The 17,824-nt window shown below is 42.5% G+C and overlaps 1 protein-coding gene across 2 annotated transcripts in view; it reads left to right on the top strand.

Moving 5' to 3' along the window:
* Positions 1-17,824, top strand: part of fibcd1b (fibrinogen C domain containing 1b) — a 127,402-nt gene that overhangs the window by 39,123 nt on the left and 70,455 nt on the right. Inside the window, exons 2-3 of one of the 2 annotated variants that reach the window (XM_054758278.1) lie at positions 2,902-2,985; positions 11,559-12,038. In XM_054758278.1, the coding sequence (XP_054614253.1) occupies positions 2,902-2,985; positions 11,559-12,038 (564 nt within the window). The remainder of the gene's footprint in view (positions 1-2,901; positions 2,986-11,558; positions 12,039-17,824) is intronic. The other variant, XM_054758280.1, reaches the window with a different exon arrangement.

Below are 17,824 nucleotides of genomic sequence, written 5' to 3'. Positions count from 1 at the left end.
TATTATTATTATTATTATTATTATTATTATTATTATGATTATTATGATTATTATGATGATTATGATTATTATTATGATTATTATTATTATTATGATTATTATTATTATTATTATTATTATTATTATTATTATTATAGATGCTATTAGAACCACACTGTCCTCTGAAACAGTCAAACTTTTTTTGCTGATGCCATTGGAACATTTAAAATACTTTTTCAGTGCAGCCATGTGGTCTCTTAGTAGTGTGCACTTTTAAGTAGATAAAGTGTGCGTGGGCTTTGTGTGTGCGTGTGTGTGTGTGCGTGTGTGTGCGCATTATCTACCCTGGGCTAATTGAGCAATTTCACCGCGGGTGCATCTGCTTTTAAGGTCAGGGAACAAGGTGCTCTCCTGAGCAGTGAAATCCCGCGCTATCCTCCCACAAACACTTTTATAATTGCTGGAGATTTATTTGTAAAAGCAAAAACACTCTTGAGGTGTTCACACTTTTTCTTTTTTTTTGAACACCCACTAATCGCTCGCCTGTATGCACACGCAGTACTGGGCCTGCGCTGGCATTAAAAGGCTTCATTCATTCACTTTCTTTTCATTCCGAGCTTGTCGAATCTCAATGACAAGGCTGCAAGGACGTGTAAATAAAATGTTCCTGTGGCTTTTCTAAATAAAAGTGCCTGATGATGTCCTTAGAATGTCTGCATACTTAATTAGCAACTCTAAATACGGAAAACAAGTCCAAACATCTGCGTTGTCGCTACTAGCGTGTAGGGTTTGGATGTTTAACAACTTGCTTGCATGCATTTTGGGTGTTTGCAGCCTCTTTCAGGCGATCGGTAAATGCCAATGACATCAGATTAGAAAGTAGAGCAAGGGTGTCAAAGTCACGGAACAGTTGATAAATATAATGACCTCCGCCAAGTGCAAGCACAGCGTGGAGGTTATGGTTTTGCCGGCGTTTATCTGTTTGTTTGTATTGAAAAGAACTTGAAAAGTTCTGAAAGGATTTAGATGATATTTGAAGGAATTGTTGGAAATGGGATATGGAAGAACTGATTCAATTTTGGGGGTGATCCGGATCACTGTCTGGATCCAGGAACTTTTTTTGAAGGATTGTTTAACATTGCGAGATAGGACCATTTTCGGCATTTGTGCATGTAACTCCACAAAAAATGGTCAGAGCACTTGGGAAGAAAAATACAGGACGAGTCTCCAACAGGTTCTACAAAATATCGAAGACTGATCCAAAAAATGTTTTGGTGTGACTCACAATATGGGAGAACTATGGTGCTTGGCGGAGGTCTGCGCTCTGAGTGCTTTTCTAGTTTAACATAAAAATTAATTAAAAAAGAAGCAAAAAAAAGGAAGCGCGATTGTGGACTCTGGAAAAGGTTATGATGTTAAAATATTAAGTAAAGTCATAATATTACAGAAGAAAATTTACAAGAAGAAAATTTAAATAGTCGGAAAATAAAAAACAAACAAACCAGAAAACAGATGTAAATTTACGAGAAAGTCAAAATATGATGAAAAAAGTCATTTTCTAACAAGAAAAAATATTTTGAGGAACATCCGGTCACCATCGTAGTGACACAGTTGAAATATTAAAGAAAAAAATGTTATTTTTTCCAAGTGATGATGTTATGAGAAACAAAACAAAAGAAAGTTGTCATTTTTGGAAAATTAGATTGGGGAAAAGTGATCATATTATGGGAATAAAGTAAAACAATTATTGGAATAAAGTCATAATATTTAGAGAAGAAAATTTATGAAGATTATTTAAGAAGAAAATGAAGTACACTAGGTCCCCAACTTACGAACACCCGACTAGCAAACACTCGCAGATACGAACACAAGCCGACTGGTCTTTATTTTATTTTATTTTGCCTTGTAGTCGCTCAATCAGTATTTCTACTGCTACTGTACATGCTTGACCAGTAGAGGGCACTGTGACACTGCTAATGCAGCCTTAGAGCTAATGAGACCAACAGAGGAAGAGTTAGACGCTGGGGAGATACAGTGTAAAGCTAAATGGAAAGCTAAATGATACAACCCGGACAGAGCGTGTTATTAAAGTTTATGAAGAGTTAATAGGCCTGCTTAATTCTACACCACCCACAGAACACTACCTCTTTTAGAAGAGTCTAACCACCACCACCATTTGTCCTTTTATCAATAACTCCTCCTCCTCCACCACAACGACGTATGCTCGACCACTCCTCTTCAAAGGTAAATAACATTTATCATTACGTATTATTATATCACTTTTATTATTGTTTTTTTCATTCATTATCCTGGTTTAATATTACTACTGCATCCAAACTCATATTTACATACATACACATATACTGTATATGTATACACGTACATGTAGTACCTATATCATTGGTCATATTACCTTTTCCCTACTTAAGAACAATTCGACTTAAGAACGCTCGTCTGGAACCAATTGTGTTCGTTAGTTGGGGACTTAGCGTACTTGGAAAACTACAAAAAAAGGGCAAAAAAGAGCAAAGGTGATCCTAATAATAGGCTTTTTCACCTGCTGTTTAAGACAACAGTGAGATGCAGTTTTTCGTTGAAGTTTATGTAACTTCTTAGCATATCTACATGTGTTGCTTTACAAAGTATCAAAGTGGCAAACTTACATCCTTTCATTTGTCACTGTGTGGCCCTCGCTGGAAAAATGTTGGTCTGGTCTGCAGCAACGCAGCCGTACGCCTGCAAAGTGTGTATCTGCTCTACATGGACCCCCGTCAGTCTCCTGGAAACTGGAGACTACCACAGCACACACGTATGGCCTTGCATGTGTGTATGTGCCGGCACGCGTGAGTGCTGAGCCCCCCCCCCCCCGAAGAGAAAAGAACACACTACAACACTAGTGGCCTTGTGTGTTTGTCCATGCAGACGTTCTGCGAGTGTGTGCCCGGGTCCTCGCAGCTCAAACATCGCTGGTCCGACTCAGAAAGTACCAGGGAGACCCCGGCCAAGGTAAGCCCCCCTTCCCAACCCCGCCTCCGTCGTAGCAACAAGCTGCACCTTAACAACCAAGACACACTAGGGGGGCCTACACTCCTGATCACAATTTTAAGACAAGTTGAAAAATTGCAAGCATGCACATTTTGCACTGTTGGATGTTAAGGAGGTTCTAAGTAGAGCTTCCAAATGCAAAAAGAAGAAATGGGATAACATAAAACAATTTTGAGTAAGCAACTTATGGCAGAAAAGCATTCAAGTGAAATATCAGTTCATCAGCCTATTTCAAAAGTTTCAGACCGTAGCTCAAAAAAACCTTAAACCCCCCTAAAATAGAAATAAAATGTTGAAAAAAGGAGTCCGTAATGAGTAGCTGCACCATTCTTGTTAATCAGATGAAAAATGGGTTTGTTCATGCTTGATGCCAGTGTTTCCAGGAGGCTAGTGGGAATGTTGCTCCAGGTGGTGAAGATGGCTTCACGGAGGGCATCCACCGTCTGGAACTGATGTCCATTGTTGTAAACTTCCCTTGCCATCCATCCCCAAATGTTCTCCATTGGATGTAGATGAGGGGAACACGCAGGATGGTCCAAGAGAGTGAGCTTATTCCTCTGGAAGAAGTCCTTTGTGAAGTGCAGCGTTGTCCTGTTGAAAAAGCCAGTCATGACCACACAGACGAGGGCCTTCAGTCATGAGGGACGCCCCCTGCAACATCTCCACCTAGCCAGCTGCCGTTTGACGCCCCTGCACAACCTGAAGCTCCATTGTTCTATTGAAGGATCATGATGGCGCCCCCTCCACTGTGCCGTGTGGAAAACATCTCAGGTGGGATCTCCTTGTCATGCCAGTAACGTTGGAAGCCATCAGGACCGTCAAGGGAGAAGAAAACTTTCTTCCACCTTTCAATGTCCCGTGTTTGGTGCTCTCCTGTAAATTCCAAACAGGCAATTTTGTGGAGTTGAAGGACATTTCTTGTTCTTAAGACCCTTCTCGGCAGATGGCGTCTGATGGTTATTGGACTGCACTTGGCATCAGTAACAACCTTCATTTGGGCCGAGGATGGTCCCGCATCTTGACGGCCAGCCAATGGGATGCTCCGGCTCGGGGCCACTGACATTTTTTTTGTGTCTACCACCTGACTTGTTTTGTTCGATAACCCTCAGGGTGTTTGGAGAAGTTTGAAATGACCGTCTTACTGCGTCCAACCTCAGCAGCAATGCAGCCCAACAATCCCACCGCGTTCAAAGACAGAAAGCTTTTTTGCCTTTGCCATCAAGACATCATGACAGTGTGAATACCTGACACTAAATCACATTCATTCCACATTTTTGCCAAGATTTTGCCTTTTAAAGGCTGTACTCTTAAAATTTTGATCAGCTGATGAACACTATTTCATTTTAATGCTTGATTGCAGTAAATTACTCACTCAAAACACGTCTGCAGTGATGTGGACTCTACATCGGACCGTTGTGGTGAGGAGAGAGCTGAACCGGTCGATCTACATTCCTACCCTCACCTATGGTCATGCGCTTTGGGGAGGGACCGAAAGGACAAGATTGCGGGTTTTCTCTGTAGGGCAGCTGGGCTCCCCCTAAGAGATGAGACTCGGAGTAGAACCGCTACTCCTCCGCATTGAGAGGAGCCAGATGAGGTGGCTTGGGCATCTGGTCGGGAGGCCTCCTGGACGCCTCCCTGGGGGGGTGTTCAGCCTCGGGATCCGCTGGGAGGAGCTGGATAAAGTGGCCAGGAAAGTCTGGAAAGTCTGGGCCACCCTGCTTGGGCTCTTGGCCTTGTGACCCGATCTCGAATAAGCGGTAAAAGATGAATGGAAGGATGGATGGATGGATGGATGGATGGATGGATGGATGGATGGATGGATGGACAGCTTGACTGTAATAAATTACTCACTCAAAACATTTTTTGTCTCACTCCCACATCTTCTTTTTGCATTTGGAAGCTCTACTTAGAACCTCCTTAAGATCCAACAGTGCAAAATGGACATTCTTGTGATACTTCAACTGGTCTTATTTGCATGCAGAGTGAATGTGCATGGTATGGTATGTGCGTGCATGCAGTGATGTACTAACCCGTCCTCCAGTTATTAATGAATTCCTGAGTTGTATACCCAGAGCATAAATGAAACATTTTTTTTTAGGTTTGACCATTTTCTTCGCACTCTGCTGTCTCTGGTGGGGGATTACCGCACATTACCCGCCGTACTTTGCAACCAACATGCAGCGGCGGCACTGCCCGGGACACCCAAAACGCACAAGAATTAGATGAGATGAGATTAGCCTTGACAAAGCGAGGGTGGAAAAATTGCAGCCTTCGTTTCCTGATGTACAGATTGAAAGCATATCGACTGATAGCGATACCTTTGAAAATGAATTCTCTTCATTTGCATGACCGAATGAACTAACTGAGTTGCCATGAAGATCAAAGCGCCGCGACGGGACTACTTGGACGTCTGCCGTGATTCCGTTGATCTAATCGGCCTCCCGTCCGAGGGGGTGTATGACGACATCCCATGGAGAGACCACCTCTCATCGCCCTTTTGCGATCCATCCACTCCTATTCCCCTGTGGTCCTGTTAAATCCCGCCGTGTGGCGCCAGCCCAGGCGGGAGCGCTTCTAAAGAGCTCAGCCGCTGTTGACAGACTGGGCTCCCGCTGACGAGATTGAGAGATTTATTTACAAAAGAAAAAATACCTTGTTAATAAGTTGTCGTCTTTCCATCGGTGCTGCCGTATTTGAGTTGAAAGGTTCCAGCGGACACAATGGAGAAGTTAGCAATCAATTCATGTCATACTTGTGCAGCGTTTGCCATATTCCTCAGTTAGCTTTAACTAGCTCGCTACATTCATTTATGCGTGGGGTAAACCTCTCATTTCTATTAACAGCTCCTTTAAGGCCCGCATCACCTGCAGCTCAATGCTAAATGGGCGCCATTAACATGTCGTCTTTCCGCCTTCACGGTGCTCAAAGTGCTTCTGCGATGTTGCCTCACTCATGCATTCACGTCAAGACCAAGACTCAGGGAGCCTTCCAGGACTGCGGGTGGGAAAGAGGATTGTCCGATTTTAATGGCAACGTTTCATTTGAATGTATTGATGTCCTTGGATGTACAGTGTTGCCTTGGTTAACGTCATTCATCCGTTCCAGAAGATCTGACCAAACCATCAAAGATCTCACTCAAACCAAAACGGACTCTACCAAAGCAAATGACATGTACATCAAATGAATCCTTTCCAGACACCCAAAAATGTTCACACAAAACACATTTTATAAACAATAATTGCAGTTTTGCATGCAGAAAATGATTGAAATGATTTTTTTTCTCTTTTAAATAAAGATATTTCAAAATAACCCGTTTTAAAGCTGTAATTACAATACCATGAAACCATCAAATCGTGGTATTTTTGCCCAAGGTTATTATACCGTCAGAATCTCACACCAGCCCTTGCCTACTGCTCGCACCGTCAGGCGAAGACTTTTGGAAAATGGCCTGGTGTCGAGAAGTGCGCAAAGAAGCCACTTCTCTCCAGGAAAACCTTCGGGGGCAGTCTGGTGTTCTGCAAAAGATACATGCATTGGACTCCTGAAAACTGTGGTAAAGCCATTTCTGATGGTCTGGGCCATCCGGAAAAGAAGAACATTTGAGCGCTACCATCAGTCCTGTGTCATGCCAACAGTGAAGCATCCTTAAGTCATTCATGCGTGGGGTTGCTTCTCAGCCAAGGCAAATGGGCTCACTTACTATTTTGCCTAAGAACGCAGCCATGAATGAAGAATGGTACCAAAACAACCTCTGAATCATCTCCTCCCAACCATCCAAGAATGATCTGGTGACGAACAATGCCTTTTCCAGCAAAGCGATAACTAACTGGCTTGGTGAACGAAACATTTTGGGTCCATGGCCAGGAAACTCCCCAGACCGTAATCCCTTTGAGAACTTGTGGTCCAGCCCCAAAAGGCAGGTGGACAAACAAAAACAACTCCAAGCATTGACTTTGCAAGAATGGGCTGCCACCAGTCAGGATGTGTCCCAGAAGTGAATTGACAGCATGCTATGGCGAACTGAAAAAGAAGTGTCAACACTGCAAATACTGACTCTTTACATAAACGTCATGTAACTGTCAAGAAAAGCCTTTGGCACGTATGAAATGTGTGCATATACAGTACATATACCATACATATACCACAGTAACATTTGGCAAAAATATCTGGAAAGACTGAAGCAGCGAGCAATACTTGTCATTCTCAAAACGTGATGTACAATGTTAGCCTCGTCGCTGGTAATGTAATTGTTTCGGGTATAAAATAGTAGCTGGACTCAACTGCTGTCTTTTGAATAAAACTAGCAAAAGACTGCAAGCTGTATTTTGTATTCATCTCGCTTCTAATAGAAAATTTCCACTGCAAACGTGGTGTCAGAAGTGGGATCCCTCGGCGGAGAGACCGAAAGGCACTGCAACGGCTCAGCCAAGGCTTTAGTAGTTCAGCCTCAACACTGATAGAAATTTCCACTCTGGCGAGTTATACCAAATGTGCAACTTTTTTTTTTTTCCTGGAAAATGACTGGGGGGGACCTGTCCTGCGCCTCCATGACGGGCCTGACCTTCAATAACATTGAGCAATCCATTTCAGGAGATTGAGGCTACAGCTAGGAGTTGCAATCTTATGGACACTGATTAGCTTCATTTAAGAACTGCCATTTAGTCACCTTGCAAGTTTTGCATTTGAAGGCTTTCAGTCGTTTTTCTGTTGACTTATTTGTCCTTAAAGTGAAGCCAAACCGTGTGCTGTGTCAGGTTATACAAAAAACCAGATCTGCACCAAAACGCATGGCTTCTTTCCTCCTGGGTCTGTGACACACCCTTTCACTGGAGTCTGTGATAATCAATCTTTTAGTTTCGCCAGGATTAAAGTCAAGTACAAGTGCAAGTATAATCAGCCATCTCTGCGCTACATTGCTGAGCTTTGACTGTGTTATTAGATTATCACAAAGCTTCTTATGCTCACATCTGTACCAGCACGTGCCTCCTTGTCAGCTCCCGCCGTGCGTTCCACTGCCAGCGCAGTCGCTGTATATCTCTCCCGTGTTAGCGTAACGGCCCGGGAAGGAGGCAATGAATGTTTACTGCGGTGCTGCTCGGCTGATGGCCTCGGCCCGCCGGCGATAAAGCTCAGGTAAACTCTGCTATCGCTACGGTGACGCTACGCTGCAGCCGCGAGGGCATTATGCGGGCAAATGTGCCTGCCAGACAGGAGTGCAGCGAATGTGAAGCTGCTGTACCTGGACCGGAGTAGTTTAAAGCCGAGTCGTGAAGATATGCTGAGAAGTTATGTTTTCAAGAAAAAACTGCATCTCAGCTTTGTCATGTAGGTGAAAAAGCAGTTTTAGTATCAACTTCACTCTTTGCTCTTTTCCACCATTTATGCTGTGGGTTTTTTTAGTTTTCCAAATATTTCAACGTTCTTAAATAATCTTCATAGTTTTCAAAAATTACAACTTTTTTTTGTTTCTCATAATATTCCGACTTTTTAAAAGAAAGGTATTTTTTAGTTAATATTTCAACTCTATGCTGCTAAAGTGACATCACAGTAGTTTTATTCATAATATTACCAGTTTGTTCTCATAAAATCACAATTTACTCATCAGAATACAACTTTTTTCTTTTAATATTTTGACTTTATCCTCATAAAATAAAGCATTTTGTCCCCCATTTCTGCTGTTGTTGATTTTTTTTCCAAGTACTTCAACTTTCTTCTTGTAAAACTTCTTCTGATAATTATGACTTTATTCCCAGAATATTTTGACTTTATTCTCATAACATTGTAACTTTTTTCTGCAACAATTACAATCGGTTTTGTTTTTCTTTTATTTTTAAGTCATTTATTTTTTAAATTGAATATTTCAACTCTATGCTACTAAAATGTATTTTCCTCATATTTTTATGAGTTTGTGCTCATAAAATTGCGATTTTCTTTCCTCCTTAGACTACAACTTTTTTTCTTTTAATATTTTGACATTATTTTCTGCACGTTATTTTTTCTGTGACCTAATGTTCCCAAACTTTATGCGACTATTTGACCTTGTAGTACATAGTACGTAATTCTCGTAAAGTTCTGACTTTTTCGTGTTAGATTACAACTTTTTTTCCTAATATTTTCATCCTATTCTTGCAACATTATCGCAGATTCTTCATTTTTGTATGTTGTTTTTTATTTAGATTATATTTTTACAAGCCACAGCCCCTGCAGTACAGTAAGGACAGTTGAGTTGATTGCTAGCTAAGTCGAGGGTATCTGACTAAGTTGCTGTTGCTTGCTATGTCCACACAGTATACACTATATTGCATTTTAAACAACATACAGTAAAAACAAGCAATGTCAGATGAGGACGTATAGATCCGGGAAGCACTCCAGGGCTTGCTGGTTTTGAACTTATTAGTGCTGCTTTTTTCTCCTGTGCATGCGGCTCATTGGGCCGTTTCCTCCTTTCCAAGCCAATTGATTTCCTTCACATTAAAGAAGCCATAAAGCTCTCCTTTGTAAAGCATTTACCGTCAGCTGTCTGCAAGCGCGCTGTCCTGCGCCCGGGCTGCTTATTTACATATTAATAAGCTCGCACTCGCTCACGCTGGCACATACAAACAGTGAACACTCCCTTCTTGCAAAGACTGCATCCTCCGGAGTGGACGCCACAATAATGAGAAATCATAGGCTGATTCATTCCGGCAAAGCGAGGAGTTTGTAATCACGTCGAGTACACGCCGGCGTCTATCGCTCTCTCTCACTGTCCATCGCACGCCCATCGTGGCTCGAATGGAAAATTGAGCCGAGTCATAAATGGCCAAACATGCGGCCATCTTCTTTGGCTTGTTCATGGCCAGCACGTTTCCAGAAGACGTCTGCTTGTTGCATGCATGCTGTTGGCAGAATGAGTCGATTTCACCCACGCGGCCCCTATTTTACGCTCTCTTTGCTGGTACTTTGAATGTTTTTTTAATCTTTTTCTCATTCCTGTCACACCACATCAGTGCCTTCATTATGCTGGTCCATGAGGTGCCACACGCAAGCGTCCTTGTGGGGGCCAGCCGACCAACATGACTCGTTTGCTTTAGTTTTATGATGAATCAGATATTCTTTTCATAGGAATTTACATGTACTCATCTTTTTCTTAATGATATGTCATGCCATCCTAGACCAGGGGTCCTCAGTTGGCACTGTGAGGGCCAGATGGTACTGTTAAAACAAACAAAAAAATCCCTGGTGTATGGCCGTTAATTGGTTCCAGACCCAAGTCTTCATAAATTCCTTATTCATAAATGGAATGTTTTCTTACTTAAAGCATAGAAAACCTGCTTACTACCTTCTAAATACCTTCTTTTTACATTATTGACATGAAATAACACTTCGAAATCACCTTTACACTCATATTACCCAATATAGTAGACATAATAAGAGAAAATAAGACATAAATAAGACCCGTGCTCATGTGTGTTACTATAAATGTGTTCCCTAGAGGACCTGGTGGACAGGAAATGATGTTCAGACTTGAGTTTCAGCTTTGAAAAAGTAGCCCGTGCTTCTATTTGGGATTTTTATTGTGCCTGCTGTGAGATAATTCAAACCTGCAATAAAATCCTGTTGTTGTAATGATCGAATGCGATCCTGTAAAATTACCGACCAGTGACCGGTGTAGAATGCTACGTTTCATCACCGTCTTTCAATGCGTCTTCTTCCTTATATTTGTATTGTAGTTCCTTCAGCCATTTTTATGCTTGAAAATGCTTCATTTAGACAAAAATCCGTACCATTTGCTTAAATACGCATCTGTTTTGACTAATAGTAGGTTGTATTCAATATAGTATAAATTATACATATAGTAGTGTATATAGTATATATTATACATTATAGGGGTGCAACGATATAGAAAATGTATAGTTTGGTTTGATTTGACACTATAGTGTCATGGTTCATTTTTTTTAGTTTCAACTCATAAATCCAGTCTTTAAGGTGACATGAACTGTATCCGGTGCAGCTATACACATCACCTTGTAAAAATATGAATAACCTGCATGTAAAATACATACGTTACATCATTCACAATTGAATTCAACATGGCAATGAAGATAATTAGACGTACAGTAGTTCATCAATAGTTTAGTTTGTAGATACATTAGTATTTCAATCAGACTGCGTAGCGTTCATTATTTCCACAGTTCATGTACACATCCAGTTTGCTATGAAACATTGCAATTGTAGCATAAAGGAAAACAATTATCAAAATGACAATACAGCCGAAGTCAAGGCAACACGTACAAAACTTAAGCCATGAGAAGATTTTTTTCAATTCATCATAAAATAACAGCAACAATAACAAGTAAGCGTAGAAAAACACATTTCCTTAATGGAGTTCAGGGCACGCACGGAAATTGGTTTTGCTGACTTCAACAAGCTTGGTTATGAAAGCACAACCTATCGCTTGGTGCTTGTCACACTTGGTGCTTTTGAAAATGTCAAAAAATGTGAGCTACTTTGCCTTCTTCCTCACGTCTTGTCTCCTTGCATCTCCTTCACAGAGGATGAGCTGCAGCTACCTGCTCTGCACCATCCTGCTCTTCGTGGCCGTCCTGCTGGCCGTCACCGTGACCGGCACCATCCTCTTCATGAACCACAACCAGGCGCCACCCATGTCGGACGGCATCCCGCACATTTCCACCAACCAGGACGAGGCCAACGCCCTTGTGACGGTGGAGCGAGGCGACGGCTCCCGCATCAACATCTTCATCGACCCCAACTGTCCAGACTACAGTACCAACTTTTTGCGCCTGGAAGGGGTGCAGACCTCGCTGCTGCACTCGCTCACGGACCACGACTCGGATCTGAAGTCGGTGAAAGGCCAGGACCGGGCTCTTCTCGTCAGTCTGGCCGAGGAAGTGGCCAAGCTGTCTGCCCACGCCGGACAGCTGAAGATGGACTACGAGTCTCTGCGTAGGGGGCAAGGCAGCCTGGGCCAAGACCTCAACACCCTGCAGGCCGAGCAAGGGCGCCTCATACAGGTATGACGTGCATGTGGACCATGTCCATCGTGGTTTGCTTTTGTTTTGTGCTCCTGTAACTACATAACGTGCTTCCATTTTTCATGAGCTGAACTGAAAGATCTAAAGCTCTTTCTATGTACTGATGAAAAGACCAGGCGTTACAATGGAGTTGAAGATCCTGAGATCGGTGTTCCCAGGCAGCTCAGAGGCTCCCCAGACATTCCTCAGCCGGTGGAAAGCTGTATACAAAGATGCGATGTATCTCTTGATTATTATGGAGGGAGTCCATCCATCCACCTTCTGCACTCATCCCTGGTCTGATTGCCTAAGCAGGGAAACCCACACCTCCCTCCCGGCGGATACCAGGCATTCCTAGGCCAGTTGAAAGACGTAGTCTCTACAACGTGTTCTGGGTGTTCCCTTCAGGTTGGACGTGCCCTGAACACCTCCTCAGGGAGGCGTCCTGGAGACATCCTGACCAGATGCCCGAGCCACCTCATCTAGCTCCTCTCAATGTGGAGGAGCAGCGCTTCTGATCAGAGTTTCTCCCGGATGACAGTGCTTGTCACCTTATTTCTAAGGGAGAGCCTTGCCATCCTACAGAGAAAACGTATTTGGCCGCTTGGACCCGCCATCTTGTCCTTTTGGTCACTACCCAAAGCTGATGGCCATAGGTGAGGGTAGGAACGTAGATCGACTGGTATGTTGAGAGCTTTGCCTTTGGGCTCTGCTCCCTCTTCACCACAACGGACCGATGCAGAGTCGGAAACACTGCAACAGGGAAACAACTGAAAAACAAGCAAGTCATTTTCTCAGCAGTGGCTCTGGAGGAGGTACAACGAGTCATCCAGAAACCGGAAGGTTGGCGGTTTGATCCTCGCTCCCTCCACCCAGTCGCTGTCGTAGTTTGCTTTCCCAAGTTGTTGATCAAGGGCATCAATCTGAATGTCCACTCCCACTAGCGCGGACACGCTGGCCTTTGATATCTGCAGCATGTCCGCAGCAAATGATTTACCTGCATCAGCATTCCCCCTCTGCCGCTGACATTCGTCTCCAGAGAAGTAACGTTCTCAGTGTTCCGACTCAAATGTTGCATGTAAACAAACTTTCAATGTGCATTGATTGTGAAGCTGCCTCCAAATGTCTGGCGGCTCATTAGATGCGGTTGCTTTTTGTTTTTTGTTTTTTTCCCCAATGATTTTTATGTATTTCGTCATCTTGTTTTTCAACGTCAACTCAAGCGTGCTAATTTGTGCATCTGCACAAATCCCGGGAATTGCATGAATTCCATCTTGAGCTTTCCAGGGAGTGTACCTTCTTCAGTCGAGTGTTTGAAGATGGGATCGCAGGGGCGGTGGTGTTGGGGGTTGGAGTAACCTACCATGATTCAATACATTAATGATTGGCACATACATTTTGCAAGGTTACACACTGTTTCTCAAGACGTGCGAGGCCCCGAGACTGGATGAAAAGATAATGAAAAGCCTTTTAGTTTCACACTGTCCGCATTGATTTATTGATGACGCCTTTCCTAAATAAGCGTGTCAAATCGGCTGCAGCCTCTCAATTCAGCACTAACTAGATTTCATAGCTGACAGTCAGGAAGCTTAAACAAGTCAAACGTACAATACGCACAGCAAAATGTGCTCCTCGCCAATCCTCGCTCCAAGCTAGGCCGCTTAAGCTCAGGCTCCGGTATTGTTTACACGTCATCTACAACGTCGCAGAATTGATGTGAATGGATGTGCTTTGCCTCCGAGGGCTCCGAGCATCGACTGGTAGCACAGCGGAAGCAAAAACGAGGTCTCAGTCCCCTCCGCTGACGCTAATGTGGCCGAGGTGGCACGGCGGAGTGGGCACCGAAGCCGGGAGGAGGAGGCGTAGGTGGTGGCGCTGGCGGTCCAGACAATCCAGATGATTGATTACGTCTTGTGAGGCGAAGCACATCCGCTGTTCCTGCCAGGCGCTGTGGTGCGACTGTGTGATCTGTGGGCCACCTGTGGCCAGGATTGTGATTTACACAATGACACTCATGCTGACTGTGCCAGCGTTGGGAATGACTCACTTGTGTGTGTCACAACCGCAGAGCAGCAACGTTCTCTAACAACCCTTTGCTATGAAACAAAAGCATGCCTAAACTTGGAGTTTGACGCCTCCATGACACGTAGAGATCTTTCCAAGGATCCTCTATTGTTTGTGTTGTTTGCCATTGTCAGTCGTGGGTGAAACGCTATTCTTACGTTATTGAGGTGTAGTGATGAGAAAATGAATCTTGGATAATGTTTGTTCTTTTCTTGATTGATGATTGGAAAACGAAGGACACAAAAACCTGTCCCAGATATTCTGGTTTTATTGAGTGGCTCTGATATGAACCGTGATTGCATCCTGTCAAATGACGTGCAGTGGAAGCCATTATTCATGTGCTGCTTGCAAAACACACACACAACATCTGCCGCACAGGTAACACGGACGAAGTACAGGAACACTGCAAATCCAATAGCAAGTGTTACCTTTTGTGTCCGCCGCCATCGCACGTGTTAATTAGAACGGGAAGCGCCTTGAAGGCCTTCTGTTGTGTTTCTAACACACGCCAGCTGCAAAGCAAGAAGCTAGGCTACATGAAACGTTATCAAGTTAATTTAGCAAACCTTATTGAGTTAATTGCAAATTAAAATGTGCTTAAATGTGCAGATTAAAAAAAAACTAATAATAGGCCGTATATGACATTTCAAGTCATGAACCTGATGACTAAAAATGTGACAAGGGAGTCAAAACATGCACTCGAAACTTGTTCATAAAAAAACACATAAAAAGATGTGATGTTCATGCAAAATAGTGGCTGCAAATAACTGTCACCGAAATATGTCAGTGACAACAGATGATTTTTGGATATCAGTACATCAATACATAATATAATGTTTACAACCTTCTAAATTCGATTTTTAACATTATCTGAGCCTTGTAGACATGAAATAGCACCCCCTATAGTCACCGTTACACTCATATTACCCAATAATAAGACCATATAAGACATAAATAAGACCCAATATAGACTCACACAAGTTAGCATTGGGAGAGTTCATTGTTGTTGTTTTCACTTCCTGCTCTGTACAGTACAGCGAGTGACCAGAGTAGAATGCTATTTGAATGCATCTTCTGAATGCCTTATATTTGTATTTTAGTTCATTTTGGCATTTTTATGCTCAAAATGGTTCATTTAGGCAAAAAAATTGTACTTTGCATGAGTTACCAGGATCCTTTATGTTGCATTTCTTCTGGGATGTAAATAATTCCCCAAAGGCTGAACACGGTGTATATTATTCATTCATAGCTTTAATGAAGCTTCTTCCAGTTTTCTAAATCACTTTTTCTGTGTAATTTCCACCCACTCACATGCATAAAAAAATCACTCACTCAAAAATGTGGCCTCGGAATGAATCATCTTAACCGCACGCAGGGCCGTCCGCGGCCAAATCGGGGCCCAAAGCGGAATTTTCACAGAGGTGAGCGCACGTGCAGACAAAGGAATTAACAAGACGTTGAATAAATGATAATCAGGGTCGCTGGAATCTCCGGTCCTCATTTCAACACAATGACCTTTCAGACAAAAACTATCTCAAATGTCTGAAGTATCGAAGTATCGACATTTTGATTTGAGAATGGATTTCGTCGGAAATGTCGATCTTTCAGTATCGATCCGCGCATCGCTCCTATGTTCCGATCCCGCATTATAAAAAGGTATGCAGCCTTCTAACTTATCTATTTGTCAGTGCTAACGTCATATTTTCTCCAAATGTGACCATCTTCAAGTTTACTAAATGTTTGTTTGGCCCACAACTAAGGTCGGTTTTGAGTTTTGGACCCCTGTGCCATTGAGTTGGACTCCCCTGACTGGTATGAATGAATATTAAGGTCACGGGCGCCTCTTGCGGGGTGAACTGAGTGGAAGTACAATACAATCGTCCTCAAGATGTTTATTGGGCTTGACACAAGGTCCTTTGAGGAGACATAATGAGAAGGAAAAGCTTGTCGTGGAGGTCCGGCCAGGACTGCGACAGCGATTAACTTTGAAAGCTCAATGAGATAACGATGGCTAATGATAATTGGATCATTGGCGGATAACGATAAAAGTCACATCATATATTAAACCCCGAGTCAATTAAGCAAATGGGCAGCCTGGAAGATTTAGTTCATCAAATGGATTGGAGTGGAACACAAAAGGACTCCGAAATGTACTTCCAAGCAGACAGAAGAGTCGGCCCCCGAGCTTGTGGTTCATGATGGCAGCCATCGCTTTTCTGTCACCCGTGAATGAGGACGCATGTCCTACAGTAAGTAGGTACAGTAGGACCCCAGCAATACTCCAAACATATGCTCCCATTCGCTGCTGATAACGAGCGTTTAACGGCCTGATAATGACTGAATCTGCTGACTTATCCCGCCAGCCAGTGTGAAGGGTGTCTAATGAGAACTAATTACATCATGATCCTAATTGATGAGCCGCTCCAGACGCCATGATAAGACTGCAGACATGTGAAGCTGCGGCACGAGACAGAGCATTAAGAGTCATCTGTTCAATCACTTTTATGTTTCTCCCCCCTCTTCAAACGGAACAATAACTACCAAGCGTGATTTTCCATGAACAGCGAGTGCTCGCAATACATAATCTATATTTAATAGTGATTCATTAACGAGCTTAACATGTCACATAACTTTTTATGGTGTTGATTTTTGGAGTGATTTCCTTAGGGTGTGTCAATCTTGCCCGCAGCTGAGCGTTTATTATTCCGTTTATTATATTACTGTTTATTACGTTGGGAGATTCATTCATTCTCATCCAAAAGCAACTCCAGTTTGAGCAGCAATTGGGATTTCAAGAAAAATAATGTCAAGTTGAAATATTAAAGAAAGACGTTTCTTTCTCAAAGTTGTAATATTCTGAAAAACAAACAAAACAACAACAAAATTTGCTTGTGGAAAAAGTGCTAATGTTGCGAGGATAAAGTCAGAACACGATGGCAATAAAGTCATAATTATGAGAAGAAAATTTACTAGAGGCAAGCTCAGATAGTTGGGAAAAAAAACAAAAACGCAGAAATGAAAAAAAAAGAACTGCTGCGATTTTCCAAAAATGACGACAAAATATTGAGACAAAAAAAGTCGCAATTTTACAACATTATGAGGAAAAATACTGTTGTTGGAGCAGCATAGAATTTAGCATAAGCATAAAGTTATAATTTTTGGAAAATTAGAGTGCAGAAAATTATGGGAATAAAGTCATAATATTATGCGAAAAATGTTACAAAAAATGTAGAAACAAACTTTAAATTAGGGATGTCCAATATTGGCTTTTTTGCCGATAACTGATATTGTCCAACACTCAATTTCCGATACCGATACCAATAGGTGTGACATCGCATGTAGAAAAAAGAGCAAAGACCATCATTGGTATTAATAGCAGGCTTTTTGCCCATGCGACAAGGCTGAGATGCAGCTATCTACTGTATATATACTCTAACTTCTTAGCATAGCTACTACAAGATATCAAAGTGGCAAAGTCGCATCCTTTCATTTGTCTCTATGTGGCCCTCGCTGGAAGAAATTTGGACACTCCTGGTCTGGGGCCTAACCGACTACCGATTAATCAAAACAAGAAGTCTCAGATTAATCGACTAAGAAAATAGTCGTTGGTTTCAGCCCAAATTCAGTTTTTTATTTGCTATTTTAGGACCAAAGCATGCTGTAAAAAATATTTATTGTTCAAATATCGTCGACCAGCAAATCAAATTCAAGCAATTCCGTTG

Source organism: Dunckerocampus dactyliophorus, chromosome 17 (genome assembly GCF_027744805.1).
Source record: "Dunckerocampus dactyliophorus isolate RoL2022-P2 chromosome 17, RoL_Ddac_1.1, whole genome shotgun sequence".
In the NCBI taxonomy this organism is placed as follows: domain Eukaryota; kingdom Metazoa; phylum Chordata; class Actinopteri; order Syngnathiformes; family Syngnathidae; genus Dunckerocampus; species Dunckerocampus dactyliophorus.
This window is presented reverse-complemented; position numbering and strand designations above follow the sequence as displayed.